The sequence below is a fragment of the Zingiber officinale genome, chromosome 4B (assembly GCF_018446385.1).
Source record: "Zingiber officinale cultivar Zhangliang chromosome 4B, Zo_v1.1, whole genome shotgun sequence".
Lineage (NCBI taxonomy): Eukaryota > Viridiplantae > Streptophyta > Magnoliopsida > Zingiberales > Zingiberaceae > Zingiber > Zingiber officinale.
Genome location: NC_055993.1, coordinates 125924342 through 125951534, shown reverse-complemented (window position 1 = coordinate 125951534; position 27193 = coordinate 125924342). Strand labels below are relative to the sequence as shown.

The 27193-nt window shown below is 43.1% G+C and overlaps 3 protein-coding genes across 3 annotated transcripts; 2 read left to right on the top strand and 1 right to left on the bottom strand.

Annotated features, from left to right (window-relative positions):
• Positions 1-228: 228 nt before the first annotated feature.
• Positions 229-4498, bottom strand: LOC121976509 (PHD finger protein ALFIN-LIKE 8-like). Its single transcript, XM_042528691.1, has 5 exons — positions 4178-4498; positions 4048-4080; positions 1304-1532; positions 788-914; positions 229-701 (listed from the first exon to the last, which is right to left on the bottom strand). Exons 1-5 carry the CDS (start codon positions 4260-4262, stop codon positions 447-449), a joined length of 729 nt encoding a protein of 242 aa, XP_042384625.1. The 5' UTR covers positions 4263-4498; the 3' UTR covers positions 229-446.
• Positions 4499-6528: 2030 nt separating this feature from the next.
• LOC121976508 (probable magnesium transporter NIPA4) lies at positions 6529-11908 on the top strand. Its single transcript, XM_042528690.1, has 9 exons — positions 6529-7116; positions 8985-9041; positions 9254-9344; positions 9432-9592; positions 9703-9830; positions 9913-10050; positions 10298-10390; positions 11343-11448; positions 11536-11908. The coding sequence occupies exons 1-9, from the start codon at positions 6951-6953 to the stop codon at positions 11661-11663; spliced, it is 1068 nt and encodes a 355-aa protein (XP_042384624.1). The 5' UTR covers positions 6529-6950; the 3' UTR covers positions 11664-11908.
• A 1021-nt stretch (positions 11909-12929) lies between these two features.
• LOC121976505 (probable receptor-like protein kinase At1g11050) lies at positions 12930-15176 on the top strand. Its single transcript, XM_042528687.1, has one exon. The coding sequence runs from the start codon at positions 13024-13026 to the stop codon at positions 14908-14910; it is 1887 nt and encodes a 628-aa protein (XP_042384621.1). The 5' UTR covers positions 12930-13023; the 3' UTR covers positions 14911-15176.
• Positions 15177-27193: the final 12017 nt, after the last annotated feature.

Below are 27193 nucleotides of genomic sequence, written 5' to 3'. Positions count from 1 at the left end.
ATCACTATTTCAAAGGCTAATAATCACCCGTAATTTACCTCATCGGTGTTGATCATGGGACGAATTGACGAAAGCGCTGGGACGAACGTATTCACCTTTTACCACCTAATAAATTCACTATTATCATCTACCCTCAGGCATTTATTTTCAGAGCCCACTCACTAAGTAAAGATCAAATGCCAGTGAAGTTTTAATCAATTGAAAAAATCAGCTTGATCACCCACAAGAAACCTGAAACCATCAATACTACAATCCAACATTCCAGTACTACAAGTCTACAACCTAACATCTTCTTCCTACATTCCAACAGTCTTAACATGAACTAAGTTAGTCTGGCAACTAAATGGTGCATGCCTGCTTAGTGTGGCTTCAAAGAAGGCTTGTTTGATGTCGGACTGAGAATCTCTGCTACATCATTCCATGCATTGCTCCAAGTTTTTCATACGTTATTTAGGTCTCTTGCTGCTGCAACCTGGGCACTTGTATTGCTTGATATGCTCCGCCTTCGCAGGTGTTATCCTAACACATTTTCCATGGAACCATTGTTCACAGACATCACAACAAATCCAGAACTCATCGGCTGCATAGTTGTCGCCGCACGCACCACATAGGGTGTTCTCGTGCTCCTCTTCCTCCTCTCTGCTGTCTAGATCTGTGAGGACCTGCATCTTTGAGGGTTTTTGTGACTCTGCGAGCTTTAGCTGCTCAGAGGCATCAAGGTAGGAGGCGTTCTAGATTAATTGCTTAAAAGAGGGAAGTTAATAGTAGTTGAGGAAATAGGCTCTACCTTCTTGGAACTAGACTTGCTGCTCTTGATGCTGCCATTGGAAGTCTTCTCTCGCGATGGCTTGGCATTTCTGGTTACGACTTCGTATACAGTAGGGAGACTGTTGATCATACTGTGTAGCCGCATCCTGCAGCATCATCAGGGACAAAAAATCAACGAGTCAGTCGAACCAGACTTTAATGTTAAGACGAACTCAGTTGGCAATTTTAACAGAAAAGTAACAACGATATCTTGGAACCACTACACTCGCAATATAATGGTTTAATAACTCACTGAATCCACTACACAGTCAACTTAATCATGTAATTGACAATGCAATAGGACTATAAGCTTATGAGAATAACTAAGAACTAACAAACCAACTTGATATGCTTTCAGTAATATAACTATGAAATTCAGACAGTTGTCAATTAAATATCAAGGATGACATGAAAGCAAAAGAACATAGTCAACAACAGCTAGGTCAAACAATATTTTTTCTTTCATCTTGATAGTGGTGTCAATCAAAGATAATACCTAGTCTCTTTCTTAAATTCAAAGCGTGCTGCGAAGTAGAAAGCAACAGCTAATAACCATGAATCACTGTGGACTGCAACAAGCGCAAGCCAATCATTTTCTTCCATCCCATCCCTAGCAAAATTGATTCCTAAAGCAGGCTCTGGAAGCTCTGGAGGAACTTCTTCAGCAGGCAAGTTGACTTCCCAAGTCTCATCTGGAAAACCATAAAGGCATAGGTTCTCTTTTTCTGCAAATTTTCCATGTCATCAGCAACTATATTCACCCCTCTTGGAATGATTACAAGTGTATCTTAAGATCATTGCAGTACATTCAGTGCATACTCCGGTGAATCAAGTTATTATGTTTAAGGTAGAAAAACAAACTTAGAAAGAAGATAATAGTCATTCAGAATACTAATGGTGATGAAACAAGCAAACCCTTGAAAAGTATCAAATAATTTATTTTAAAATTTTGTTTTTGTAAATAAAAGTTCTCTGATTTAACAAAACAATAGAGTGCAGCAACTCTTTTGCAAACAAAAAAGAAAAGAAACCAGAACGAGCTTAAAATGGGCACTAGAACTAGGGGTGGCAGTTTTCTCAATTACCATGACTGCATGACCTGGTAAATAGGTGTGGACAGGTTGCTGTGAAATGGTAGATACCCCTGTCACATGTATTAGATGAGTCTCAAATCAGCATACTCAGGAACGGTTACTCGTGCGCATGCACGTGTATTTGCAAAATTTAAATTTGATGGTTAGTGTGATTTTATAGGCATATTGTCATTCGAGCTTGACTAGCATAGTTTAGACGTTATTTATTAATGTGACGTTGAATTAGCTATTTCTAAATGTTCAATTTCTTATAATTTTTTACTATTAGAGGTACCACGATATCTTGAAACAAGACATGCTTCACACTTGTAGTGTGATATTACAGGTATGCATAGAATAGTTGATACCCACCATCATTATTCACAGGCATGGATTTGGATGTGTCAATTGAATTATGGATACCCTCTCCGTTACAACCCCTAAATAAAGAAGTGAAATTGGAAATGTTGTCCTAAATATTAAGATAATAGATCTCTCATATACAACAATATATCAACTATCTTCGGGATAATTATTTAATTAATCTAGAATAGTCTTTACACCTTATTTTAAGCATAACATAGCCTTTAAATTTCTTATATCTAGAGCAATATATCTTTTTATTCCAAACATAGCACATCTTGTGTCTTCTAACCATTAATTTAATAATGTAATGCTATACCACATCAAGAAATAGATTGCGTGCATGCTAGCGTGTGATGCTGAAAACAGAATACCCTTTCCAGATTTGATTTGCGATTCGCACCCAAATCTGATTACCTAAAAAATCCACTTTTAAATTTTTCATATCCAACTTTTTTTTTACACGCACTCAATCTGTTTGCTGACGTTATATTATTATGTTACATCAGCACCAGCTCATCATTTTAATGGTTTTTTACTAAAAGTAGCAGACACGTTTTTTTATTTACTCAAAAAAAATATTCTAATTTTAAAACTAATAAAAAAAGTACCAAATATAGTATTATTTCATTCCTACCTCTCTAGCCGACCTCCTAAATCCCCCTCTCTCTCATTTTCCAATGCATCCTCTCTATCGAGGATTAAAAAAGACCTGATATGTTCCCATATCAGGCCTACTCTCGGCCTGATATGGTCCAATATCATATCCAACCTAGCTTTGATAATTTTCATATCAGGCTCAGCCTAATATTTTTTCATATCATGCATATTGGTCTTGATATGGAAAATATCAGGCCATGCATTGAAAAACAACGTGGGATTTAGGAGGTTGGTGGGAGGAGTAGGAAGTGAATAACATTATTTTTGATGTTCTGTTTGCCGCTCCTTTTGATAAAGAACCATCATTTTAGTGATCGAAATATTAAAATAAATAACCCCCCCCCCCCTCTCTCTCTCTATATATATAATTTTATTTTTTTAATGTCATTTCACAATTCCACAATTTTTTCAAGCAAATTACTTCTCCCAGGCCACAAACTCCCCCTGGTCCCACCATAAAATTTAATTGTATTTACACTTATGCCCTTTTATTCTTCTACTTTCTTTTTTTTAATTGATTTTGTTGTTAACAATTAAAAAACAAACATTTTTTTGTTTTCACACCTCCAACATACATTTTTTTGACACTTTTTTTTTTACATTTTCTTGGCACATTTTTTTTTAAACATTTTTTTGGCCGGCCCCAACATTTTTTTATTGGTTTTGCTTGTTTTTTTTTTGTTAAAAACAAAACCAATAAAAAAACATAATTTAAAAAAAAAAGAAGTGAAATGTAAAGGGTATAAGCATAATTTTAGAGTGGGGACCGGGGAGGGGTGTGTAAGGTGAGTGGGAAAAGCAGCACTCTTTCAAGCAAATGAATTTTATATATATATATATATATATATATATATAGTTTTTCAGATTAACCAGTTCGACTAGTCAAAACCAATGGCCCGATAGCCAACACCAGTTTGATCTCTGGTTCGATTTTAAAAACATCTTTTGGAAGGTTGAGCTAGAGTAAATTGATTCAACCATGCCTCAAAAAAAAATTGGAAACAGAAATTAATTTAACAAAATATAAACTACATGTTAACGCTGGAGAAAACGTAGTGCCAGACAACCAAAAGCCTATCATCGCAACTGTCCTAACAATAAATAAATAAAGTAAATAAATAAACGCCGAAGAAAAGCAAATTACCTGGATCACACTGCGCGTAGAACTTCTCAACATCTGCACCACCAGCAGGAAGAAAGAGGAGGAAATGACACCAGAGATCCACGAACATGGACGAGAACAACCCAAAATCGAGTAAAAAAAAAGACGATACCGGTAGTGAGGGCCTTGATGATGCCGGAACGGCGGCCTCTGAAGTCGCGGAAGACCTGCTCGGGCTTGCGTACGTCATCGTCCATCCTCCACGAACCTGAAGGAGAGAAATCGAAGTCGTAACCCTAGCACCGGAGTAAAATCGGGAGGGTACCGCCGGTAGATTGAGAGGCACAGGAGATCAGCATAAAAAGATGGAGGGGAAAAGGTGTTAGGGTTTTCGACGGAGAAGAGCAGTCAGTGTGAGAAGTAGCATTGTGGCGTTAGGAATGAGAACTGGGTGAGGTTCAAGCCGATCTCGCTCTTTTTTCTTCTTTTTTCTACTATGTTTTTAAATGGATAAGAAAATGAGAAATTTGAGAGAAATGAAATTGTTTAGGGTGTTCCATTTAAGCCCATTATTTTATTTATTTATTTTTATTTGGCACCACGTGTCATACGATTATCCTATTACAAATTAAAATTAAAAGGGTGTTCCATTTAACGTGAACCGTCCGAAATATCGTTCCATTTAACATGAACGGTTCGAAATACCTTTACTTTATATCTGATTCAAAAAATTCTATGTTTCTGAATTGGATTTAAGTTTCAAATCTTGTGTAAACGCCTTGTTAAAATTTATTACTAGCTTTTAGTATATTTTGACTTTATATCATTTTTTATTTTATTTCTCTAATACGCAGTTTACTCTAATGCACGGATAAAGAAGATAAAAGAATCTATAAAAAATTATCTTTGGAGAAAGAGAATAGAAATGATAAAATAATCTCTTTCTTTACATATTTATTTTGATAGAGAAAAATATATTCATATAATATAATTTTATAAATAAAAAAAAATATATACATCAATTTTTTATATGTTATAATTTTATGAGTTAAAAAAGATATATCCATCATTTTTTTTATATGATATAATTTTACGAATGAAAATGGATACATACGTTATTTTTTTTTCCATCTGTTGTTTTCATCCGATTTTGAGATAATCGATTTTGACTAAAAACTATCTATTGATTGATTGCGTTTCTATTTGATGTGAAAATTTTAATGAAGTAAACGACAATATTTTTTCACCATGAAATTTTTTTCTTAATTTTACTTTATGTTCTTCTAAGTAAAGAAGAGTAATAACTTAGTTCAAACAATATTTAAATGAACAAAATAAATGAAGAGAATAAATTATTTGATCAAGTGTCTACAATGTGTAGAATCTGATTATTAGTTTCTACCATAGATATCAATTTGATTCTGTTTCCCTTAAAATAATAATCTAGTTCAAATAATATCTCAATAAGTAAAACAAATAAATTTTTTTATTATATTCACTATATTTTAAATTAATATTATTTGATGACTATCTGTAGCTTCTATATAATGGATATAAATTTGTTGCTAGCTTATATAATAGTAATTTTGTCATTTTGATTTTAGTTTTTTTTTAAGCGATAAGTGATAATTTAGTTAAAATAATATTTCACATATAAAATATTTGATAATTGATGAAGATATTATAATATTTATTATATTTTAAATAAACAGTATTTGATGATGATCAACCCGTATAAAAGTTAACAAGTAGATTATAGCCGACGGCTATGGTTCAAAGCCTTAAACTCTATCAGAACTTAAACCCAATTCAAAAACATAAGAATTTTTTAATCTGACAAAAAGTAAGGGTATTTCAGACAATTCACATTAAATGGGATGTCCATTTGATTAATTAGAAATCAGATGTCCATATGAAAATGGACGCCCTTTTTTTTTTGTCCAAAAATATTTTCCACGTTGTTTTTTTTCCAGAAAAATAATTTTTTTCTATAAAGTAAAACACAACCTTCCTTTATATTTCAATTGGCCATTTAAAATTGTCATTATAAAAATTAACTAGTCATTAAAAATAAAGGCTAGAGATAAACTAAAATAAAAACCCTTTACTTTCATTATTACCAAAAGTATTAATTTTTAAAATATTAAAAGTATACCTGTATTTTACTTTAAATAATCAAAATATTAATTAGAGTTGTTTTAATTTGAAAAAAAGATCTAATTTAACTAAAACTTATCAAATAGTAATAATTTTAATTAAAACTACTATAATTAAAATAGTTCTGATTAAAATTATTATAATATAAAATAATTTTAATTAAAATTATTATAATATTGAACAGATTTAAAGTAATTTTGATTAAAATGGCTTTAATTTGAATAATTTTGGAAAAAAGAGTATACTTTTGATTTATTTATTTTTTTTGCCAAAAATAAATATTTATTATTTTAATGTTCTTAATCTATTTGATAAATAAATGTAAAAATAATAATTATAATTATTTTATTTTTCTTTCACCTTGACTGATTGGCAACCCCAGCGAGCAATTATTCCTTTCCTTCTTCCGACGACCTGAAGACGACCTCTCTTCTTCGCTTGCAGATCTCGTGATCTCCGTCTCTCTGTCTGTATTTGATACAACGATTTCATTTCTGTCTTCCATCCTATCAATCCAATTCCTTTATTCCCCTCGTGGGCACTTCTCTGCCCGCAGCCGCCAGATCTCCATGGCCTGGACGGACCTAGAACGCCCCGCTTCGCATTTTTCGATCTGACGCCGCCGCTGCATGCGCCGTCTCCCCGAAGCAGGATCTAGCGGCGGGGGGCCGTCTTTGCGTCTATCTTCTTAGTGTTTGCACGGCCGATCTCGTATAGCGATTGAAGCGAATGTCTGAGTAGTGCGGGAAGGGCGGGGTGGCATCTAGGGTTCTTGTTTGGGGTTCGGGATGGCTCCCGCCGCCGAGGCGTCCGACGGGAAATGGTACACTGGAATGTCCTCGGATAACATCAAGGGGTTGGTCCTCGCATTGTCTTCTAGCTTATTCATCGGCGCCAGTTTTATCGTCAAGAAGAAGGGACTCAAGAAGGCCGGCGCTTCCGGAGTCAGAGCTGGTGATTTTTCCCCCTTTTTTTTAGTTGTGGGTCTCAATTTGTTGATTTGCTACTGATTGTAAGTCTGACCAACAGTTAAATATAGTTCTGAGTGCAGATTTTTTTTTTTTTTTGCTTTCTCCACTCTCTCGTGGTGTTTTCCGCCCTCTTTTCATTTAGCAATATGAACTGTATGATTATGATACTGGATTATTGACTGATGCTTTATTATGCTTAATTAAACAGGATTTCACCGTATCGCTAGTGGAATTAGGACACTTATTGATGGATTGTACTATAGACATTTCAATGTTAGACATCCTTTAAGTTTTGCTTGTAGTAGAAGTTGAAACAACGGACACTGGGCTGGGAATGAGCTTCAGTTAGTGCACTTTAGAAGTCATTCTTTGTCATTACTTGATAAGAGCAACCCGACACCACTCTCAAGCCTAAATAAATAAATAGAGAGTAAGTAGATTCTCACAAGGAGCATAAAACTAAGTCAACAAACTCCTGTAAATGTATCTTAACTTTATTTGGTGCAAAGCAAGGTTTTCACCAGCCATGCCTCCTGCTAAATGGAAGGGTAAGACTCAGGTAACAAACCTAGAATAGTTGAGACTGGTAAGATTTGTAACTGAAATTCATGGAAACAATTAGCTTCTAGTGATTGTTTAAGATCAATAAGGAAGTCATCAAAAGAATTATATAGGTAGAAACACACGAGTATATTTCGGCTACCTTATGTTTAACTAACATTCAGATTGCTGTTCTACTTTTATTTATCATCTTGGGTGCATCATTCAAAATTCAGATTTCAGATACTAGATATATGTCACTCTGTAATTTGATTTAAAATTATTTTAACTGAACTAGATTCAGAGTGCACATGGTTGAAGGGAAAAGTTACCCAAAATCTTCTAGGAAGTCCATTCTTATTATTGAATGATAAGTGTGAATCATGGATTATTTGCATTATTATAGTGGCAAATTCCATTGTCATATGTTGGCATATGATGCTCTTATTGCAATTACCTGCAATTTCTCAAGCATTTCTTTCTTTCAGCACTGGAATAAGTTTTGTTTAAGTTCTTCCCTATTAAAACAAGATTTACGCGATCTTATGTTATCATCACAAGTGTATGCATATACCTGTATTATGCCCAATAATGTTGCTTGTAAAAAGGAATTGATGCAGCATTCAGCACAAAGAAGTAAACTTTCTTAAAGAGAGGATTGAATCATTTAATTAGATTTATAGTGTACATGATTGGCGCATATCAAAGATTGAGTAGTTATTTTCTTCAAGGATTATAAAACACTAATAGGTTTAGAGGACCTATTGCCTGTGATCAATGAAGTTATTATTTACAGATAAAGATAAGTTGAGGCATTAGATTATGGACTTCTATGCTTTGCTGGGATATCCAGATGTCTTCTATATTATTACCGTGATGAAAGTGATCTTCTTCAGGGTTGTATCATACCAAATAGGAATTTGATAAATGATAATCTAGGACAGACCAAATGCCGTTAAATCATAAGAATTACTACTTTGTTTACATGCCCTAGCTAGGTGAGAGGTATTTCACACAAAGTGTAATTTTTTTGAAATTTGGATAGTCTTTTCCCCTTCAATTCAGTCCCTAATGGCAAACTTTTAGAACTCTGGTAACTCTCAGTAGTTTATATGATCTTGTTAAAAGTTGTTCTAGTATTCACAAGTTTGTTGAAGCCACTGTCTTTTCCGAATTTCACCCAAAATAGCTTATTGCAGCATTTGGCTGTCCATCATTAGTTTTGTGCAATTACCATCTTTATTTCTTTATTTCTTTATTTTTTTTCAATTACATGAAAAAGTATCTAAATATGTTTAAATTGGCAAACAGGGGCTGGCGGGTATTCTTACTTGTATGAACCACTTTGGTGGGTAGGCATGATAGCAAGTGAGTATGATCTTTGGTTTTCTATTCTTAATTAGTTCCTTTGGTAACAACATGGTGCCGTCATTTACTTTCTATAATTAGAATTTCATTATTGAATTGTGGCATGCAATAAAATAGTGAAATCAATGTAACATGTGCATTATAATTATTTGGGTTTGTTTGGTTTCTTTTTATGAACTTTGAATGATTACAATCTTTCCCTTTTGTAACAGTGATTGTTGGGGAAGTTGCTAATTTTGCAGCATATGCATTTGCTCCTGCCATTCTAGTAACTCCTCTTGGTGCTCTAAGCATAATCATCAGGCATGACCTTATCACCACCAGACATTTTGATACCCTCTATTTCCTTACCTTGTCCAGCAATTATTAACATAAAAATAGTGTTTCCAGTGCTGTACTTGCACATGTCATTTTACAGGAAAGGTTACATATTTTTGGCATCCTTGGCTGTGCTCTTTGTGTTGTGGGATCGACTACAATTGTGCTTCATGCACCTCAAGAGCGTGAAATTGAGTCTGTGGCAGAAGTCTGGGATCTGGCAACTGAACCAGGTGCTCGCTTTTCTCTTTCTCTAATATGTGTGTACTTTAAGTGTAATCCATTGTTAAGAACAATTGTTAAAACTTAGGAGGGGGCTAATATTTGGTTTATATTTCTTCAGCTTTTTTGTTCTATGCAATAACTGTGCTTGTAGCAGCCTTGATACTTGTAATCCATTTTGTCCCTCGATATGGGCAAACACATATTATGGTCTACATCGGCATTTGCTCTCTTGTTGGATCACTCTCGGTATAAGACAAATTTTGCTACTTTAGTCAACATTCTGGAATCTGAAAAGAACTTGTGTTATCTCCTCCCCATTTATTTGCAGGTTATGAGTGTGAAAGCTCTTGGAATTGCTCTAAAGTTGACATTTTCTGGAATGAACCAATTGATTTATCCCCAAACTTGGGTATTCACAGTTATAGTTGTTTCATGTGTCGCTACCCAAGTGAATTATCTCAACAAGGTACAACTATGTTCTTTGAGCATGTATATCATTTTTATTAATTAATTTTTTGTCATGTTTGAAATATTAACTGCTGCATCAGCGCACAACTGCTATTAATATTAGAAGTCACTCCAATAACAGCTTGAGCTGCTGTGGAAGTTAACTTGTTTAGCATAATTAGCAAATCGATAAAATTACCAAAACGATACAGATTGATCCCTCTCAAGTCACTAATGTTCTTGTGCCTTGTTCGAATCTTTTTCAGGCTCTTGATACATTTAACACTGCAGTTGTGTCACCCATATACTATGTGATGTTTACATCATTGACCATTCTGGCCAGTGTGATTATGTTCAAGGTAACTGCTTCTATATGACATTTGCCCCTAACTTTGATCTCAAATTCTTGGTACATTAAATCTAACTGTTGAATTGCTCATCTGCTACGCTAGTTTCATGTATAAGGATTTGAGCTGGCGCGATCTAATTCTAGGTTAACTGCTCCTATATGACTGTTGAAATCTTTGTTTCATTTTTGTTTGGAGTTTAGCATTATTATATTGTTGCCATATAGTATACGGCTTTTAACAATACTAATGTGTGTCAATTGGCAGTGAAACTTTAGATTTGCAGTGTCAGCTGGATGTACTTGAATATTGTAGAAGTAGGTTTAAATGAAGGTATTAAAAACATGAGGCTAGTTTTGTGATTGACCCAATGTATAACTCATATGGGGTATACGGGTCAACAGAGCCACATATGTAACCTATATCTAAAATATAGTAGAATCATTGGAATTGTCTATGCTACTTTGACCTTGACACTCCATAATTTCAAGAGCATTATGCTTCAATCTACACAATCCATATAATATACAAATTCATATGAACAATCTAATAAGTTTTCTGAAATGACAGTCACAGGCATATGTAGGTGGTTTGCATAAGCAGACCCCTCCTGAAAATGCAAATATGCATTTGAATCACTTTTTGAAACACTGATTGTTGTACAAGTCAATCAACAGGTAGACACTCATCCAGAATCTCTTCAATGATAAAATACCATTCATTTCAGCAATCTTCCAAATTTGTATGGAAGTATCAAGTGAACATATAGGCAAGTGGTTTAGAAGATGGATGAGTAGGAACCATGATTATTGTTAACTGTACTCCGGACATTCATTTCCACTATACAGGATCAACCATGCTTAAATCATGGTTGATAAGGTGTTATCAGTTTAAATTTATTTGCTTTTGTATCATGTGGGGTATAAGTTTGTTTTAATGTTCTTGACTATGGATTTTCTGACAGGACTGGGATCGACAAAATCCCACACAGATTGTCACAGAGATGTGTGGCTTTGTCACTATTCTTTCCGGGACATTTCTTCTTCACAGGACCAAGGACATGGCAGATGGTTAGTCGTGTCTCGGACTCAAATAAAATGATTTAACTTGGATTCATTGGGTGCGTTTGTTTCACAACCGGCTCCTTTATCTGGCAGGTTCGCATCACTCTGGCCGCCTTTCAAAATACTTCAACAGTGAAGATGACGATACCTCCGGCAACAACGATGGCTATTCCTCCGGAGCCACTCCTCTCAGGTCTCCTGACTCATTTTGGCAGCCATGAGGTGGTAACTTTTGTTTTAGCTCTGTACTTGAGTACCCCTGCGTCATGAATGTTAGTGTACCAAGGGAATGTTGCTTCCTTTTAAATTAGAAAACTGTAAAGATTTTTAGACCACGAAGCACAGTTTGAGACCCTGTAGACGAGAGTGAGAAGAGAGAGCGATTGCTAAAATGGAAAGGGGAAATTACATTTTGTTAAATATGTAATTTAAATACGTTTTCGAGAAAATTAGTTCCTGTGAGACATGACTTTTGAGTTCCAACAGCATTGTTAGTTATGTGGAGTGAGAAGAATTATCCTCGCCCCTTAATCTTTCGAGGATCTTCTTTGATAATAACAGGCACATTATTGGAAGAAATATTGTTGAAACAGAGTTTTTTATCTTCCTTAACTGTTTATTGCAGAAGCCAGTCAACCAAAGTTAATGAAATCAGAAACTGAAATTAACTTGGTGGGCTCTTAGATCCACTGGTCTTTGTCAATATACTATCATAAAAGGAGAAAAGAAAAGAAAAAAAATACAAAGAAAGGTGCCATCAGCGTCAGCTGTTGTGGTTGGTAGGGGTGTCAAAAATGAACCCGATCCGACGACCCAACCCGAGTCGATCCGAAAAAAATCAGGTTCGGGTTGGGCATTTTCGGGTTCGGGTCGGGTTCGGGTTGGAGGGTTGAAGAGTAAAAAAATTTCAGGTTGGGTCGGGTTGGGTTCGGGTTGACCCGGGTTGGCTTAAATATAGAGTTTTTTGGATCTTTTTGGGGTTAAATCAAATTTTATTTTAAAAATATAGATGTTTTTATGTATATTAATATCATATTTGTATGATAATGATGGAGTATTGAGATAAAAGTGAAGAATTATAGGGAAAATAGCCCAAAAAAATCGTTTTGAATCGGATTTTCGGGTTATATGGGTCGGGTTCGGGTTGATCGGGTTGGTCGGGTTCGGGTTCGGGTTCGGGTTGAGGTGTTTTGGGTTGAACTCGGGTTCGGGTCGGGTTCGGGTTGGGTTAAAAAAAAAAAAAAAAAAAACTCAACCCGACCCAACCTGATCTGATCCACCCGAATTGACACCCCTAGTGGTTGGTAGCTTCATGCCGGCTCTTTTATAATAAAAAATTAAATTTCTAAATAAAACTTTCAAACTTACAGGCATACTATTTAGACTTATTTTTTAATATATTATTATTATTATAATTATTATAAGATACGAAGAAAAAGAGAAAATGAAGCGAAGAAATTTTAATTAATTAATTCATTAATTAATTAATTAATGGATGAAGAGGACCTGGAGATGGGAATGAGCATCTTTCGCCCTCTTTGCTTGTGACCAACTGGAACAAAGCAGCGAAGAAGAGCGGCGATGTCGCGATCTCTGTGCTGGTTTTTGCTTCTCCTATCTCTTCCGGCGTCGAACATAGGGGCGGCAGTGGCGGAGGCAGCAAGCTGCCCCCTGGATCTGAACTATGTCTCAACCTTCCCCTGGGACGACACCGCCTGCCTCCCCGCCCTCGCCTCCATCAACCTCACCGACTGCCGCCAAACCCTCCAAAGCCTCTTCGGCATGGGGTCCGCGCAGCGCCTCCACGACACCGGCTTCTTCCGACTTCCCGACGATTCCACCGCCTCTGCCTGCCTCTCCGACTTCCAGTCCAACATCTCCGCCGCCCGCCCCTCCCTCTCGCCCTCAATCGTCTCCGCCTGCTTCCCCAATCCCAACCAATTCGTCTCCACCTGCGCCGGCGTCTACACCCTCCGTGACTGGGACGCCCGTGTCGGCAGCTCCTCCGCCCTGAACGCCACCTGCGATGGCGACCTCACCGACAACGTTCGATGCAACGCATGCCTCAGGGAAGGCATCAACGTCACTTCCACCCTCACCGCCCACAACGAAAATACCTCTAGCATCAACCTCTGCTTCCCCCTCACCATCCTCTACGCTTCCGGCGTCGTCAATCAGCTCGGCCCCAAGGATCCCCGCGCGGCCTATTGCATCTTCGGCCTCGCCCTCTCCTCCCGTCATAAATCCCACTCTGCCGCAATTTTTGGCTCCGTCTTTGGGGCTCTCGGCATCCTCCTCGTCGCCTGCGCCATCGTGTTCATCTTGTGCCGATCCCGCTTGAAGAAGAGGCAAAGCAGCGCCTCCACGGTGACGGAGAGGAGCTCGAGATCGTATCCGCGTCCCAATACCGGCTCGATCTGGTTCGACATTAAGGAGCTACAAAAGGCCACTGCTGGCTTCTCGCAGGGCAACTTCATCGGCCGCGGCGGATTCGGCGTCGTCTACAAAGGCACCCTTTCCGACGGCACCTTGGTCGCAGTAAAGAAAGTGCTGCAGCCGGACGTGGACGGTGGCGACGAGGAGTTCCGCAACGAGGTAGAGATAATCAGCCATCTCCGGCACCGAAATTTGGTCCCTTTGAGAGGATGCTGCATCTCTCAATACATCGACGCCGAGGAAGGAAATCAGAGGTACTTGGTCTACGATTACATGGCCAACGGAAGCGTAAAGGACCACATCTTTGACAACTCCAGCGGGATGAGGAAGCCCCTGACGTGGCCGCAGAGGAAGAGCATCATACTCGATGTGGCCAAGGGGCTCGTGTACCTCCACTACGGGGTAAAGCCGGCGATCTACCACCGCGACATCAAGGCCAGCAACATATTGTTGGACGACGAGATGAGGGCGCTAGTGGCCGACTTCGGAGTGGCGAAGGAGAGCATGGAAGGGCAATCCCACCTCACCACCAGGGTTGCCGGCACCCACGGCTACCTTGCGCCGGAGTACGCGCTCTACGGACAGCTGACGGAGAAGAGCGACGTCTATAGCTTCGGCGTCCTCCTGCTCGAGATCATGAGCGGTCGCCATGCCTTGGACATGAGAGCGCCGGCGAATATGGTGCTGATCACAGATTGGGCGTGGACTTTGATCAAAGAGGGAAGAACAGAGGAGGTGTTCGACGAGACGTTGACTAGGAGCGAGAACGACGACGGCAGGCCGCCGCAGCTGCCGAAGGGGGTGATGGAGAGGTTCGTGATGGTTGGCGTCCTGTGCTCGCACGTGATAGTGGCGGTCCGCCCGACGATATTGGCAGCGCTGAAGATGCTGGAGGGGAACGTGAGCGTGCCGGAGATTCCGGATCGGCCGCCGGCGATCGGGATCGGCTCCGTTTACGGCGATGGGAATACCTTCGCAGCTTCGCCGGCCGTGAATAGGCCTTCTCAGGACGCCGGTGGCATGCTCAGGTAGCTCAAATTGTACTCCACAAGCAACACCTTTCTTCAGGGTCCAAAACTGAAGAGTATTTCTTTTACCATCACAATTTTCAAGGGGATATTTGCAAAAGATTAACACTTAATAGGGGTAATATGAAATTTTATTGGGAAAACAAATTAAGACTAAAGCTGACCATTTGGATTTGGTCCATGGGATTGGTATGTCCTATCAAATAATTTAAATATGTTAGGTTGAATTTTTATCAATTCAAGTTTGTCGTGGGTCGATCTGTCTAGGTCTGCGTGGATGGGTTGGGGTCGTTGAGTTGATCAATCCGGTCAAATAATTTAAACGAGTTGTATTGAAATTTTATCAACCCAAGTCTAAAGTGGGTTGATTGACTTAGGCCCACGATCCCATGAATCGATCTGCGACGGACTTAGATTGGCTCGCGGGATAAAAAATATAAATAAGATAAATTTTAGGTCAATTTATTATTATTTTTTAAATAATTTTAAAATAAAAATAATTTTTTTTATATTTTTCATCAAATATATATATATATATATATATATATATATATATATATATATATATATATATATATATATATATATATATATATATATATATATGATCCTGTCCAAGCGCTGAGTCGACGGACGCTGGGGACGTGGCACGCTCCGCTGTCTCCGGCTGGTGGTGTAGATCTCCGGCGAAATTGCAAAGAAGCCGAGCCAGGAGGGGTTTCCTGGCGACGGCCCTCCGACGCTCAAGTCAGGCAACGAGAAATGAGAGAGGCAGCGTAACTGTGGCTACAGTGAGGATTGCGCATACCTTCGTCGACGTCTGGGGTCCTTATATAGGACCCCGGGGAGGCGCGGGCATGCTTCTTGATGCGTGCACGCTTCCCCAAACATACCTTAACGAGCCCATGTTAGAAAAGTACCATTAACGTCATTCCGCAATCGTCCGAACATATCCCGGATGTGACGGTGGAAGCGTCCACCGTATGATCTCGTGTACGGCTCGGCCGCCAACTCTGCTGCTTGTCGGCGGCAGATGTCTCGAGGATGATGTTATCCCCTATCTCCTTTGTCCTCTTGCGCTTCCTGTCTGTTCCAGGGCCGAGCGGTTCGGTCGCTCGGCAGGCATATCATTTCTACCCCGGTTGTAGGTATCGGTCCGACTGGGAGGACTCCCTGTCGTATGCTAGGATGAGATTGCCCCTGCCTGTCCTTGTTGCCTTGTGCACCGGTCAAACGGACAACCCGCTCGGTCCTGAATCCTTCTTACCTTGAGCCTCAGAAACCCGACCCCTAGTTGGGTTGCATTTCATTCGGCTCGGGGGATTCCCGGCCGGTCGGCCCTCTCAGTCCGGTCGGTCGTATCTCAGGGTTGAATCTCTTAACCTTTGACCTCCGCGTGTCGTTGACCTTCCGCCAACGAGGGTCCCCCGTCCTTACCACCGGATCACATGCCTCCCCCTCAAGTCTAGTCGAAGGAGGCGCTAAGTCCGACTGACTGGACTGCCGGTCGGCCGGAGTAACACCGCTCTGCCACTTTTCTAGAATGTTCCTCCTCACGGCCGCTCGGCCTCTTACTGTCGTTGGCTTTGCTACCGTGTCGACGGTCAACGCTGACGCCCTTCGGATCTCCTCGTGATTCGTGCAAATCCTCTCCATTAAGATCGAGCACGCGCGCTGCACGCCGTAATGGCGCTCATTAAATGCACCTCTATGGCATGGTACCACGTGGCGCTTCTGCTGGCGTCATCGTACGGCTTGGCGATGTGTCCGATGGGACATCGGCGGTTTGAAATGAACGGCCTGGTGTGGGCCTTGGTTCCTGTGACCTGCATCCGACGGTCGGGGCCGATCGGGCCCGACCTTATAAAGTCGTCACCTTCTTCCTCCGCCGCACCTTTGCCTTCGCGTGTCCCGCAGCCTCCTTCGGTGCTTCAACGTTCCGGCGACTCCGATTCTCCGTTTTCCGACGATTCCCCGCCTCCTTCCTTCGATCCTCTGCTTCTTTGTAAGGTTCTTCCGCCTTTCTTCCTTTGATTCCTGTGTTTTCTTCGTGCTCTCGGCCGCGTTTCGTCTTTTGGTTACTGCTTTGCTCCTCCTCTCGCTTGCTCATTTGCTCCTCCTTTCGATTTCTGCTTCCTCCATTGCTCTAGCGATGACAAGTTCTTCTCGGCCTGCTGACCCGGCTCTCGGCCCATGGTATACCACCATGGAGTCGCGGTTCGATCGGCGCGATGCCAAGAGCCTGTTTAACGCTTTTGATATCCCTTCCGATTTTGAACTGATTTTACCTTCACCTTCCGCTCGGCCGCACAAACCATCGAGCGGCGCCTTTTGTCTTTTCCGCAACCAATTTGTAGCCGGTCTGCGGTTTCCCCTCCACCCCTTCATTGTTGAAGTTTGCAACTTTTTTGGCATTCCGCTGGCCCAATTGGTTCCCAACATTTTTCGCCTCCTGTGCAGAGTTGTGGTCTTATTTAAGATACACAACATTCCCCTCCGCGCCGGAGGTCTTCTACTATTTTTACTATCCCAAGCAGTCCGAGTCGGGCACTTATCTGTTTCAAGCTCGGTCCGACTTAGTATTTTTTGACAAGCTTCCCTCTTCCAACAAACATTGGAAAGAGAACTTTTTCTACATTCGTGTTCCCGGGCGGCTCCCCTTCCGTACGAAATGGCAAGTCGGACCGCCCGTCTCTCCCGAGATGAAGAAATTTAAGACCCGACCGGACTATCTTCAAGCAGCGAATCTGCTAGCCGGTCTGAAGCTCGACATCAACAAGCTCCTACCTGAAGGAGTGATGTACATATTTGGCTTGAGTCCGAGCCGGACCCCCCTTCCGAGCAGCTTTGGTAAGAACTTCACTTGTACATTTGCCTTGAGTTCTAACTGATTTCCTTCTCTTTTCTTTGCAGCGAATATCGTAATGGAGTCCGTGCTGTTCGGAATTTTGAAGAAGAAAGCGGTCGCGCTCAAAGCGGCAACGGCCAAGGAAATGGAGCAATTGGGCATTGCTCCGGTCGGCTCTCACGAGGATGAGAGTGAAGCGCAAGCAGGGGAGTCGCCCGCTCAGGCTTCGCCTGGTGGTGCAACTCCTAGCAAGGAATCGTCCGTTCGGGAGGAGGATTCCGAACAGGAGGACGAACTCCCGCTCGACAGGAAAAGACGACAAGTTGAGAAGCCTCTCCGTTCGACAACCTCCGCGGTGCACGCGTCTGGGCGGATAGCCACCGCCTCTCAACGCGGCAAAGCACCATCGGTAGAGGCGCTCTCCTCCGACTGGACGCCCTCTCAGCTGGATGCGCCTGCGGCGCCAATCGAAGCGGTGTCGGTTAGCTCCCTTCCTCCCGCACCACGCCGAGCCCTCCGCTCGTGCATTTTGTCCACATTGTCCAGCCCGGCCTCCGATCCTTTGGCGTCCGCTCAGACGACTCCGGGCCGGCGTTGTACTATTAGGGTCACCCTGCATCTTCCTACTGAGGCGTTCATGGCCGAGTCCGATCGTCCTACGGCTCCCGAACACATGATCACTATGAAGGAGCCCCTTGCTAAGATGTGCGCGGACGCTCGGGCCCGTGTGGCCATGATACCGCTCGACAAACTAGCTGACAGCCACATGCAGCAGTCCACAGGGGTAAGGTTTATTTCTTTATGTAGTTTTCCCGATTGGCCTTCTAACCTTTCTTTTTTCATCAGCGATGGGTGGAAGAGATTGTTGTCTCCAACCGCTTGGCTATGGTGGAGGAGGAGCTGAAGAGGCTGAGGAATCAGAGCGGCCCGTCTTCTTCGCGAGACCCTTCTTATGTCGAGCTGCAGAAGGAGCTCGACAAAACCAAGGCTTTGTTAGAGGCCGAGAGAAAGAAGACGGCCGACCATGCGTACATGCTGGACCAGCTTAACAAGCAGGTCAAAAGTTATGACCACAAAATTGAGCTCGCCACCACTCGGAAGAACACCGCCATCGCTGATCTAGAAAAGAAGAATGTGGAAGCCAAAGCTCTGCAGCAGCGTGTGAATGAGCTAGCCAAGCTGCTAGAAGGGGAGCAGAAAGGCCGTTCGGAGGAGGTGACCAAACTCAAGAACGATTCGAAGGCCTTGCAGGAGGCTCTTGATGCTTCTCGTGCCGCCTTCAAAGAGTATCAAGAGGCTGAGCCGGGCCGTGTCGCCGCTTTGAGGCAAAACTACATCCGCTCGGCGGAGTTTGTGGAGAAGGTGTGCGACCGACTGGTCATCACCTTCGAATTGGCCATCACCGCCACGGCGGATTATCTGAAGTCCAAGGGTCAGCTCCCGGAGTCCGTGGTCATCCCCGCTACGGAGCACGCGGCGCTTCTTACCACCATCCCAAAGCATATTTTTGACTTCCTTGAATAAAGTATTTTCAGTAATTCGTCCGATCGGCTAGACTTTAATTTTCATGTAGCGTCTGTAACTTTTAAATGCTAATTTTAAATGAATGCCCACTCTTGCTGCGTTAGCTTTTCATTTCGAGTGTTCCTCTTAATTTTGCCGACCGGTCGCTAGACCTTTTTCCCGCAGGGAATTTATTAATTTCGCCGACCGGTTAAACGACCTTCCAATCTCCCTAGGATTTCTATGAGCTTTTCGCTTAGTGTTTTCCTTTACTGCGCCGATCGGTCAAACGACTTTCCATTTTTCATGGACTTTCTGCTAGTGTCTCGCTGAAATGCTTCAACGCGACGCTGCCTCGCCGCTCGACGGTCTTTAAGCCGGGGGGTTTATAGTCGCCGGTTCGACTCTAAGATTTAACGTCGCTGCTCGATGGTCTTTAAGCCGGGGGGTTTATAGTCGCCGGTTCGACTCTAAGATTTAACGTCGTTGCTCGACGGTCTTCAGGCCGAAGGGTTTATAGTCGCCGGTTCGACTCTAAGATTTAACGTCGCTGCTCGACGGTTTTCAGGCCAGAGGGTTTATAGTCGCCGGTTCGATTCTAAGATTTAACGTCGCTGCTCGACGGTCTTCAGGCCGGAGGGTTTATAGTCGCCGATTCGACTCTAAGATTTAACGTCGCTGCGCGACGGTCTTCAGGCCGAAGGGTTTATAGTCGTCGGTTCGACTATAAGATTTAACGTCGCTGCTCGACGGTCTTCAGGCCGGAGGGTTTATAGTCGCCATAGGGAAAGACCCTACGATGTCCATGCCCCATTGGTCGAACGGGCAAGACACTGTGGACGCTTTCATTTCCTTCGCGGGCTTATGAGAGAAATTGTGGTACTTCTGACAAGAAAGGCATGTTGCGACGGTCCGAGCGGCGTCCTCGTGTAGAGTTGGCCAGAAGTATCCAGCCAGCAGGATCTTCCTAGCCAAAGACCGGCCGCCTGGATGACCTCCGCAAGACCCTTGGTGTACCTCCTGGAGAATGTACTCGGCGTCTTTCGAACTGACACACTTCAACAGAGGTCGGGAGAAAGCCTTTTTGTAAAGCTGATCCCCGATGAGCGTGAACCAACCGACTCTCCTCCTCAATAGCTGGGCTTCATCCCGATCGGACGACGTGGCACCTGAGCGCAAAAATTCCATGATGGCTGTTCTCCAATCGCTCGGGAATGTGAGGTCTTCCATCCGGTCTACGTGCGCTACCAAGGACACTTGCTCGATTGGTTGCTGGATGACGACCGGCGATGTTGAACTTGCGAGCTTGGCTAATTCATCTGCCGCCTGGTTCTCCGTTCGGGGTATCTTCTGAACCACCACCTCGGTGAAGCTGGTCTTGAGTTTTTCAAAGGCCTCCGCGTACAACCTTAGTCTTGCATTATTTATCTCAAAGGCGCCCATGAGTTGTTGAGCGACTAGCTGGGAATCCGAGTGGATCACCACCCATCTGGCTCGAACATGTCGTGCGACCTGCAATCCAGCTATGAGTGCTTCGTACTTTGCTTTATTATTTGTTGCCCGATAGTCCAGCCAGACGGACAAATGCATCCGCTCTTCATGCGGTGAAAGTATCAGGATCTCAATTCCGCTTCCGAGCCGAGTGGACGATCCGTCCACATATACTTTCCATGTAGCTTCGGACTCGGGCTTTTGTACCTCCGTCACGAAATCTGCCAAGGACTGTGCCTTGATCGCCGGGCGGGGTTGTTATTGGATGTCGAATTCGCTTAGCTCTGTCATCCACTTGATGAGCCGTCCGGATGATTCAGGGTTTAGGAGTACCCTTCCCAACGGGCTGTTCGTCATCACAATAATGGTGTGCGCCAAAAAGTAAGGGCGCAACCTCCGAGCGGCAAGGACCAAGGCGAAGACCAACTTCTCGAGACCGGTGTAGTGAGACTCAACATCCTTTAAGATATGACTTAAAAAGTACACAGGCTGCTACTCGCCGTTCGACCTTACTAATGACGAGCCCACATCATGCTCGGTCGAGGATAAATAAATGCGGAGTGGCTCGCCTACGACCGATTTTGCCAACACGGGTAAGGAATTCAGGTAAGTCTTCAGTTCCTCGAATGCCCGATCGCACTCCTCGTCCCATTGAAACTTGGTAGCTTTACGTAGAATCTTGAAGAACGGCAGGCTCCGGTCGGCGGTCTTAGAGATGAACCTTGATAGCGCCGTTATCTGACCGGTGAGACGCTGTACCTCTCGAAGATTCCTGGGAGGCGGCATGTCTTGCAATGCCTTTGTCTTGCTGGGGTTCGCCTCTATGCCCCGCTCGGTCACGATATAACCCAGGAAGCGGCCGCCTTTTGCCCTGAACAGGCACTTTTAAGGGTTAAGCTTGACTCCGTATTTTCTTAATGTCTAGAAAGTCTCCTCCATATCCGCATAGAGATCTGCCGCCCGAAAGGACTTGATAAGTATGTCATCCACGTACACTTCCAAGTTGCGTCCGATCTGCTCCCTGAATACCTTGTTCATCAGACGCTGGTAGGTAGCTCTTGCATTCTTCAGCCCAAACGACATTACATTGTAGCAGTAGGTGCCGTCCGCCGTGACGAAGCTGACCTTCTCCTGGTCTTCTCGGGCGAGCGGCACTTGATGGTAGCCTTGGTATGCATCTAGCATGCATATCAGCTCGCACCCGCCCGTGGAGTCTACCAGTTGATCGATCCGGGGCAAGGGGTAGAAGTCCTTCGGGCATGCTTTGTTCAGGTCCCGGAAATCGATGCAGACTCTCCACTTGTTGTCCGGCTTGGAGACCAACACCACATTGGCAAGCCAACTCGAGAATTGCACTTCCCTTATGTGGCCGGCCTCCGGAAGCTTCTCTACCTCCGCTCGGATAATTACATTCTGCTCGGCGCTAAAGTCCCTCTTCCTTTGCTTCATCGGCCGAGCGTCTGGTCGGACGTGAAGCTCGTGCTGCGCTACGCTTGGCAAGACCCCTGGCAGCTCATGGGTCGACCAAGCGAAGACGTCGCGATTTTGCTGGAGGCATTTGATCAGCTTTTCCTTCTGGTTCTCCTCCAGGTCGAATGCTATGAAGGTGGTGGCCTCCGGTCGGGAAGAGTCAATCTGCACCTCTTCCTTTTCTTCGTAAACCAAAGAAGGTGGTTTTTCAGTTATAGCATTTACCTCGACTCGCGGCACTTTCCGAGCGGACTTGGCTTCGGCTCGGACCATTTCCACATAGCATCTTCGAGCTGCCAGCTAGTCTCCTTGCATCTCCCTTACTTGATCTTCCACCGGGAACTTAATTTTCTGGCAGAAGGTAGAGACGACCGCCCGGAACTCGTTGAGAGCCGGTCACCCCAAGATAACGTTGTATGCCGAAGGAGCGTCAACCACGATGAAGCTGGTGGTCCTTGTCTTCCTGAGCGGCTCCTCTCCCAACGAGATAGCCAGTCGAACCTGGCCGACCGACAAGACTTCGTTGCCAGTGAACCCGTAGAGGGGGGTTGTCATTGGCAGTAGTTCAGCTTGGTCGATTTGCAGTTGGTCAAAGGCCTTCTTGAATATTATGTTGACCGAACTGCCTGTGTCAATGAAAATGCGGTAAATAGTGTAGTTAGCTATTACCGCTCGAATGATCAGGGCGTCATCGTGTGGGACTTAGACTCCTTCGAGGTCCCTTGGCCCGAAGCTGATCTCGGGTCCGCTCGCCCTCTCCTGGCTGCAGCCGACCGCGTGTATCTTCAGCTGCCTTGCGTGTGCCTTTCTGGCTCTATTGGAGTCTCCTTCGGTCGGGCCTCCGACGATGATGTTGATCTCGCCTCGAGATGTGTTGCCCCTATTCTCCTCCTCTCGAGTGGATGGTCGAGGTCGCTCATGCGACGCCCGATGATGGGCCCCGGGCTGCTGACGATGCTGCCGCTCAGGGGATCTCCTTTCTATTCTTTGGACGGGGCTCCATTGTCGATGTCGCCGGTCTGGTGAAGGTGATCCGTGGCGGTAGCTCCTTGGCGCAGGATGAGTGATGGGGGGGGGGGGGGGGGGGCTCCGACAGTCACGGGTGTTATGAGTAGCTGACTGATGGAGTGAACAAAACATCGGGGTCCATACCTTCCCCTTGGGCTTGGGCCGATCAGCCGCTACTTGCTCGACGGCGTGCGGCCGAGTGTGCTGATGAGGACGGGCGGCTTCGGCTCGCGGTCCTCTGGGGGTTGGTGACTGACGGGCTGATTCCGCTCGGCGGAAGTTGGTTGGTCATTCAGAGCTTCCTTTCTTCTCGCCGCCTGAGCTTCCTCCACATTGATGTACTCATTGGCCTTATGCAGCATGTGGTCGTAGTCCCGAGGCGGCTTCCGGATGACCGAGCGGAAGAAATCACCGTCCACGAGCCCTTGCGTGAACGCGTTCATCATTGTTTCCGATGTGACCGTTGGAATATCCATGGCCACTTGGTTGAAGCGTTAGATGTAGGCTCGGAGAGACTCCCTCGAGCCTTGCTTGATGGCGAACAGATTGACGCTGGTCTTCTGGTGGCGCCTGCTGCTCGCAAAATGATGGAGGAACGCTGTTCGGAATTCTTTGAAACTTGTGATAGATCCGTCCGGCAGCCTCCGGAACCACTGATGCACCGATCCCGAGAGGGTGGTGAGGAACACTCGGCACTTCACACCATCTGTGTATTGATGCAGAGTGGCAGTGCTGTCGAACTTACCCAGATGGTCGTCTGGGTCGGTTGTCCCGTTGTATTCCCCGATCGCAGAGGGCACATAATGCTTCGGCAGGGAATCACGCAGGATGGAGTCTGAGAACTACCGGTTGATCCGCTCGGGCGACATGTCCGTTTGGGGCGCTTTTCCTTTTCTGACGTCGCGGACGGGTGCTTCGTCCGATGAAGATCCTTTGTCCTGATTAGCTTGCGCGACCTCCGAGGGCGTCTGGAACAAAGCCCAATGAAAAGGTATCGGGGTGGGAGGCGCCCCCATCTGAGTGCCGGTAGGTCCCTTATTTTTTCCCCATATTGAAAGCTGCTCCGGCCGCTCTTCGGGTGACGCTCGGCCCCCCGATGCTGATGTCGCCTGCTGCGCTGCCCGCTTGGCTTGAGCTTTCTGCTGCTGCTCCACGATTTTTGCTGCTCGCGCTTGGATGAGTACTTCGAGCTCCTCAGGAGAGAGCGTTACCAGAAGTTGACGTCCAGCTTCTTCCATCTTCTAGGCTCGGGTTCAGGTGCGTTCCCACAGACGGCGCCAATTTGATCCTGTCCGAGCGTTGAGTCGACGGACGCTGGGGACGTGGCACGCTCCGCTGTCTCCGGCTGGTGGTGTAGATCTCCGGCGAACCTGCAAAGAAGTCGAGCCGGGAGGGGTTTTTCGACGACGACCCTCCGACGCTCAAGTCAGACAACGAGAAATGAGAGAGGCAGCGTAACTGTGGCTATAGTGAGGATTGCGCATACCTTCGTCGACGTCTGGGGGTCCTTATATAGGACCTCGGGGAGGCGCGGGCACGCTTCTTGATGCGTGCACGCTTCCCCAAACATACTTAACGAGCTCATGTCAAAAAAGTACCACTGACGTCATTTCGCAATCGTCCGAACATATCCCGGATGTGACGGTGGAAGCTTCCACCGTATGATCCCGTGTACGGCTCGGGCGCCAACTCTGCTGCTTGTCGGCGGCAGATGTCTCGAGGATGATGTTATCCCCTATCTCCTTTATCCTCTTGCGCCTCCTGTCTGTTCCAGGGCCGAGCGGTTCGGCCGCTCGGTAGACATATCATTTCTGCCCCGGTTGTAGGTATCGATCCGACTGGGAGGACTCCCTGTCGTATGCTCGGATGAGATTGCCCCTGCCTGCCCTTGTTGCCTTGTGCACCGGTCGAACGGACAGCTTGCTCGGTCCTGAATCCTTCTTACCTTGAGCCTCGGAAACCTAACCCCTAGTCGGGTTGTATTTCATTCGGCTCGGGGGATTCCTGGCCGGTAGGCCCTCTCAGTCCGGTCGGTCGGGTCTCAGGGTTGAATCTCTTAACCTTTAACCTCCGCGTGTCGTTGACCTTCCGCCAACGAGGGTCCCTGTCCTTACCACCGGATCAATATATATATATATATATATATATATATATATATATATATATATTTGGTATTCATTTATTTTTAAATATATAAAAGGATATAACTTTTTAAAATATTGAAGATATTATTTTTTTTAAAAAAATTATTGGTGGGCCTACGGTTGGCCATCTAATCCACTACCTATTTTGGATTAGACTGAATTGAAAATTTTCTAATATGTTAAAATGATGGATTGGCCCATTCCTCCTATCAAATAGTTGGTCCTATTAAATAGTTGGTCCGCCACGGATCCATCAGTCCGACCAGTTACTCTAATGACTAATCAAAACCTCTCTATTTGATAAAAGGCTGTCTCATTCCTGTACAATTACCCTGTATTATACTATTCTAATTATTATTTTGACATATATTTCCCATCTAAATTCTAAATCGGAAGCAGCCTATTATAACCGTTATGAATTTCTACTACTGTTGTAGTTGTTATATAGTTACAACATTAATATTAAGGTTTGAGATATCTTAATTTTTTTTACTTAGTCGATTCATGAAATATATAATATATTAAATTTAAGTCCGATTAGATATCTACATTAGTTATTATTCAATTTTGAGTCTAAAAAATATCATTTAAAATATTTTGTTGAAGACACTAAAGAATTTTAGTTTATTTTTATTAAAAAAATTTTTGTTTGTTATAGTAATTATGAAATTGTAATACTTATAAATTATAGTTGCTATAATTATAATTTCTTAATAAAATATGCCACAGAATAATAATAATAAAAATAATATTAAATGATAGTTGTGAGAGCATCAATAATGTATTCATGTTATAACACCCGTCATCTCATCAAAAAAATATGAGGTCCACTACCATATACTTGTTATAACAACCTATCTCTTTCACCCACATTCCTTTTAACGTTAATACTTATTATTCATGAATTCCACCGTCCACTTAATTATCTTAAAATTATACCATATTAAATAAATACATTTAAAATATATTTTAAAATATTTAAAATATATTTTAAAATATTTAAAATATTATTATTTTTTTAATAAAAATCTTACTTTTAAAAAGTAATTTCACTATTTTTCAAAAAAAAAATTAAAATATATTTATTAAATAAAATAAAATTTTCTATTATTAATTTTAAATTTTAAATTTTTTAATAAATAAAATAAAAAAAACACGTGGGGTGGGCAGCTAGCCCACCCAGCCGCCCACCCCACGTTGCTTGAACGCGTTCAATTCGAATGCGTTCAAGTGGATACACCCCTCCATAACGCTGATTAACATCATTCGATGTTATTAACAGGTGGAATAACGAGCGTTACAAATGCTCTTATAAGTGGAACTTTTTTTACATAAAAAATTAAACTGGAGTACCTTTTAATGATTTTAAAAAATAAAAATTCTTTTATTATTATTATTATTATTATTTAGAATTTGTTTACGTCGCATTGCAATTGTTCATCTGTCACTAGTCAGATTTTGAACCAATAATTCATTGAAATTTTCAATAATATGTGAACTATAATTTGGCACATCCTCATTCAATATTTCAATTTCACTCTCTTGATTTGTTCCCAAGAAATGACAATAATATTCAAACAATTTCACATTTTCAACTATTATATATATTTTTCCACTTTTTAAATATTTAAAATAAAAAGGATCCAGTTGCCTTTTGCCTTCTTGGGTCAGCCGACCAATCCGGTTGAGATTCATGGCTGACTTTTTGGCATCCGAGTCAACAATACAAATCAGAGTTTGACTTTTCCGTTTGTTCAGTAGTAACATTCATTGAATCCAAAGAAGAGATTAAACATTCACACCTAATTCATTTTATTATCATA

What these genes read in the sequence shown, in the direction of transcription:
- LOC121976509 (XM_042528691.1), bottom strand. Translation starts at nt 4,262, where the DNA reads ATGGACGATGACGTACGCAAGCCCGAGCAGGTCTTCCGCGACTTCAGA. An exon ending in CATCAAGGCCCTCACTACCG is followed by an intron (nt 4,081 to 4,177) that starts GTATCGTCTTTT and finishes CTGGTGGTGCAG; the next exon opens with ATGTTGAGAAGTTCTACGCG. An exon ending in GAATTTAAGAAAGAGACTAG is followed by an intron (nt 915 to 1,303) that starts GTATTATCTTTG and finishes ATGATGCTGCAG; the next exon opens with GATGCGGCTACACAGTATGA.
- LOC121976508 (XM_042528690.1), top strand. Translation starts at nt 6,951, where the DNA reads ATGGCTCCCGCCGCCGAGGCGTCCGACGGGAAATGGTACACTGGAATG. An exon ending in CGCTTCCGGAGTCAGAGCTG is followed by an intron (nt 7,117 to 8,984) that starts GTGATTTTTCCC and finishes ATTGGCAAACAG; the next exon opens with GGGCTGGCGGGTATTCTTAC. An exon ending in GGATCTGGCAACTGAACCAG is followed by an intron (nt 9,593 to 9,702) that starts GTGCTCGCTTTT and finishes ATATTTCTTCAG; the next exon opens with CTTTTTTGTTCTATGCAATA.
- LOC121976505 (XM_042528687.1), top strand. Translation starts at nt 13,024, where the DNA reads ATGTCGCGATCTCTGTGCTGGTTTTTGCTTCTCCTATCTCTTCCGGCG.